General features: G+C 35.5%; 1 protein-coding gene across 1 annotated transcript; it reads left to right on the top strand.

Annotated features, from left to right (window-relative positions):
- Positions 1–270: 270 nt before the first annotated feature.
- LOC103846101 (anthocyanidin 3-O-glucoside 2'''-O-xylosyltransferase) lies at positions 271–4,394 on the top strand. Its single transcript, XM_033282585.1, has one exon. It carries the CDS (start codon positions 1,472–1,474, stop codon positions 2,876–2,878), a length of 1,407 nt encoding a protein of 468 aa, XP_033138476.1. The 5' UTR covers positions 271–1,471; the 3' UTR covers positions 2,879–4,394.
- The last annotated feature ends 268 nt before the right edge of the window (positions 4,395–4,662 follow it).

Below are 4,662 nucleotides of genomic sequence, written 5' to 3'. Positions count from 1 at the left end.
TGTTAAACTTAGTTTTACAAAATTCTTAACTTTGTCACGAAAACAAAAATCTATGCTTTTTCATATTCTTCAATGTTCTCACACTTTCAAAAAATATATTAGCTTAGTCACTTACTTATTTTTTTTTACAAAACAAAGTATCGGAGTCTTGAAAGTTGAATTCATATTATTGTAATTGTACATAAGAGTTTGTGATTACATACTTAGTGATTCTTGTATATGTGTTCAAGAAAGTTTCAATGGCTTAGTGGTAACTGTCTTATATTAATGTCATAATAACCCGGGTTCGATTCTTTCCTTCGCATTGTTTTTCATTTTTTACGAAAAAATAAATGAGATGACGTGGTAATTTCGGGCTCTCTGATTGGTTGATTTTTTTATCCTACGTGGACACCCTCTCCATGGCTTATATTTGCCTTTTAGTATAGTATAGATTTTTCATCATCCATTTCTTTCGAATTTTTTATTTGCTTTAAGAGATTTAGTTTCATATTCAGTTACGATAACATGCGAGAAGACTGATTCAAACATCATCACTCATTTCCCTTCTTTCACCAAGCTCTAAGAAAAAATTGAAGTTCAGATATGCTTACTCTTTTCTAATCAATCATGTAAATACCTTTTGAGTTCAGTTATGAAATTGACTTTGCTAATTATGTCGACAATGTGAGTACATCCTAACATTAATCAGCTCACCCGATTGCAGAACTCGGTTCAACCTGTTCACCTAACGATTGTAGATGAAACGGTAAAGACTAATGGAAAGTGGACAAAAATGTTGATCAAAAGCAAAAAGAAGAAGTTTCAAACATACCAGCCATGAGAAAAAGATCAACTGCTGCAATACGAGAGAGAGAGAGAGAGAGGCAACGAAAGAAACAGAATATGGATTTAGCAATAAAAGAAACGGAAAATGGAGAGGATAATAACAAACACAAAATAATATTATAAAATATTTGAAATCTGTTAGTTGACAAAAAAGAAGAAGATAAACTCTGTAGAAATTTAAAACTATCTTCATTCTTCAGTTAAAAAAAATCTAATAATCTACAAAACTCTTTTAACGTTACGTTTTAAAATAATTAAATCAGCAGGACTCTTTTTAAATTGAAAATACTGTTTAGTTTTTTTTTAAAAAAATATTGATGTAGTCGACATATGAAAAAAAAAATAGGGCCATTAACTAAAATGGGCTGAATCCAAAACCCAAGGCACAACACATAAATTCCGGTCTTGTCTTTTTGTTTGCTGACACGATACACCTCGTGTTTGCACTTACCACTTACCCGGCAGCTATACTTGCCAAGTCACTTCATTGGCTATCAGCCACCACCAGGAGGGACCCACCAATCCTGGTTCGTGTATTTATTTACGTCGAAAACACGCAAACACATAGGAAAAAAAGTTTTTTATTTATATAGTAAAAGAAAGTACAAAAAGGTACAAAAAAGCTAGAAGAAAAAACAAAGAAATGGGCGATTTTGGATCCGATGGATCGTCAAGCATGAGCATTGTAATGTATCCGTGGTTAGCATTTGGTCACATGACTGCTTTTCTTCACCTCTCCAACAAGCTTGCAGAAAAAGGGCACAAGATCGTTTTCTTGCTCCCCAAGAAAGCTCTAGACCAGGTCAAACCTCTTAACCTCTACCCAAATCTCATATCTTTCCACACCATCTCAATTCCTCATGTCAAAGGGCTACCTCCCGGTGCTGAGACCAACTCCGACGTACCATTTTTCTTGACCCATTTGCTTGCGGTTGCAATGAACCAAACCCGGCCCGAGGTAGAGACAATTCTGCGTACAAACAAACCGGATTTGGTTTTCTACGATTCCGCTGATTGGATACCTGAAATCGCTAGACCGGTCGGTGCTAAAACTGTTTGCTACAATACCGTCAGCGCTGCGTCAATAGCCCTAACTCTTGTCCCTGCTGCGGAGCGAGAGATCATTGATGGGAAGGAAATGTCAGCGGAGGAGTTAGCTAAACCGCCTCTAGGTTACCCGTCTTCAAAAGTCGTCTTGCTTGCGCGCGAAGCAAAAACCCTAAGCTTCGTCTGGAGGAGACACGAGGGCATTGGTTCTTTCTTCGATGGGAAAGTTACTGCGATGAGAAACTGCGATGCGATCGCTATAAGAACTTGCCGTGAGACGGAAGGCAAATTCTGCGATTACATCGAGAGCCAATACAACAGACCGGTTTATCTAACCGGACCGGTACTCCCCGTAGACGAACCTAATAAGACTTCCTTAGAGCCTCGATGGGCTGATTGGTTAGCCAAATTCAAGCCTGGTTCTGTTGTGTTCTGCGCTTTCGGTAGCCAACCCGTTGTAGAAAAGATAGATCAATTTCAAGAACTCTGTTTAGGGCTTGAAGCAACCGGTTTACCGTTTCTGGTCGCGATAAAGCCGCCTTCAGGTGTGTCAACGGTGGAGGAAGCGTTACATGAAGGGTTCCAAGAGAGGGTTCGTGGACGTGGCGTTGTGTACGGAGGTTGGGTTCAGCAACCGATGATATTGGACCATCCTTCAGTGGGCTGTTTCGTTAGCCATTGTGGGTTTGGTTCGATGTGGGAGTCTTTGATGAGTGATTGCCAGATGGTTTTGGTGCCGCAGCACGGTGAACAGATATTGAACGCGAGGCTGATGGCAGAGGAGATGGAGGTGGCGGTGGAGGTTGAGAGGGAAGAGAATGGGTGGTTTTCACGGCGGAGTTTGGAGGATGCCGTGAAGAGTGTGATGGGTGAAGGTAGTGAGGTTGGTGAGAAAGTGAGGAAGAATCATGACAAATGGAGATGTGTTTTGAGCGACTCTGGGTTTGCTGATGGTTATATCAGCAAGTTTGAACAGAACTTAACTGATCTTGTGAAGTCATGAATGATCATTTTTATTCTTTCCACTTGGCTTGGTTTAATTTGGTTATGTTCGTGTTTTAGCCATGGTTTAAGATATATTTGTAAAACATGTTTTATTTCTTTCGCAATTCTCATAAAATTAGCTGATTAGGGAATTACTTCCTGAAGCTGATAAATCTATATTGTATTCCCTTTATGGAAATTATCAACAAATTTTAATGTCTCTGTCGATATTAAGTGACTACAAATTCTTTGCAAAAAAAAAAAAATTTGACTACAAACTTAATTTCTATGATATTTATTTTAATTTTTAAATAAAAACAGAGGATTAGCTTGTAAGAAAAACAAATCACAGAATTTAATCAATGGACAATTGTATAATTGTTATTGTCGTTACATTACCACTTTCAGTTATTCATTAGTAATGCATAATGATTTTTCTTGTGGTTAGGAGCTCCATTTCCACTTTACCTTGCTTGTAAGAACAAATGATTTCAAATTCTTGTATCGTTTTTCTATCTAAGGAGAAGAGATCCAAGAATAAAGGCACGCTTTAGTCTGCTAATGGCAATCTTGTGTTCTAAATTACAAAGCTTTGATTGGACCTTTATATTTGATATTAAACCTTTGGGTTTGATTTTGATCTGAATCATAATATGTGGTGTCGAAACGTCACCTATGTCCATTTTGCTTTGTACCAAACCACTTTTTAGTATGAAAAGCACAAAGTCTATTTTAGCAACAAAAAATAGAAGCACAAAGTCTAACAGCGAGAAGGCAGGGCGCGACGTTTGGGAAGAATGCTAGACCTTTTGTTCAAAAGCACCATATTCACTTCTTTTTCTTTTCTTGTTAAAAGGAATCCATGGTTCCTACCTCTTGTATCTTTTTCCTATTTATAGAAGGGTTTTTAGCAATGAAACTCCTCAACTAAAGATGAATTGTAAATAAATCCGTCAACTAAAAATTTGATGAAAAAATCTTCAATTTTAATTCCGTTAACGTATGTCACCCTTCGTGACGGTACTTTAGACGGAGGGTGACAAACATTAACGGAATTTAAGTTGAGGGTTTTTTTCGTCAAATTTCAATTGAGGGATTATTTTGCGATCCCTTTTAAGTTGAAGGGTTTTATTACTAAATGATATTAAATGTTTAAAAGTCTTTATTATCATTTATGCATTATTTAAAACTCTTACAATAAATTTGTAAGCCTTTAAAAATAATTTAAATTTTTTTATACATTACTTTATCAATTTTATAATCGAATTACAAAGCTTTATAACTATTTTAATACTTTTACAAATGATTAATAATGTTAACATTGATTTTATAAGATTAAAGATATAGTTGTTCGCCATACTATAAAAACATGAAGTAAATAAATAAAACAAGAAATGTAAATTAAAGATATTGCTTTATTGATTAATATAGTAGGAGTATAATATATTAGTTCGGAAATAAAAGAGGAGGAAATAATTGTGCATTATTTTTCCGGAAGCAGAAAGAAAGCATGACTCGAAGTCCAAAAATTGTGTCAAAAAGAGAAAGAGGCGGCACCATACTTTAAGAAGGAATGTTGAATTATGGTGCCAGCCTTCTTTCTTTTTTACACGATTTTCGGATTTCAAATTGTACATTTTCCTGCTTTCGGAAAATAATGCAGGATTATTTTTCTTCTCTTTGATTTTCGAGCCAATACATTATTTTCTTACCATATTAATAAATAAAACAATATCTTTGATTTAATTTTCTTGTTTTATTTATTTACTTTATGTTTTTGTATTATGGTGAAAAATCATATCT

The sequence above is a fragment of the Brassica rapa genome, chromosome A10 (genome assembly GCF_000309985.2).
Source record: "Brassica rapa cultivar Chiifu-401-42 chromosome A10, CAAS_Brap_v3.01, whole genome shotgun sequence".
Lineage (NCBI taxonomy): Eukaryota > Viridiplantae > Streptophyta > Magnoliopsida > Brassicales > Brassicaceae > Brassica > Brassica rapa.
Note: the sequence above shows the minus strand (reverse complement) of the source record. Positions and strands in the feature narration are given on the sequence as shown.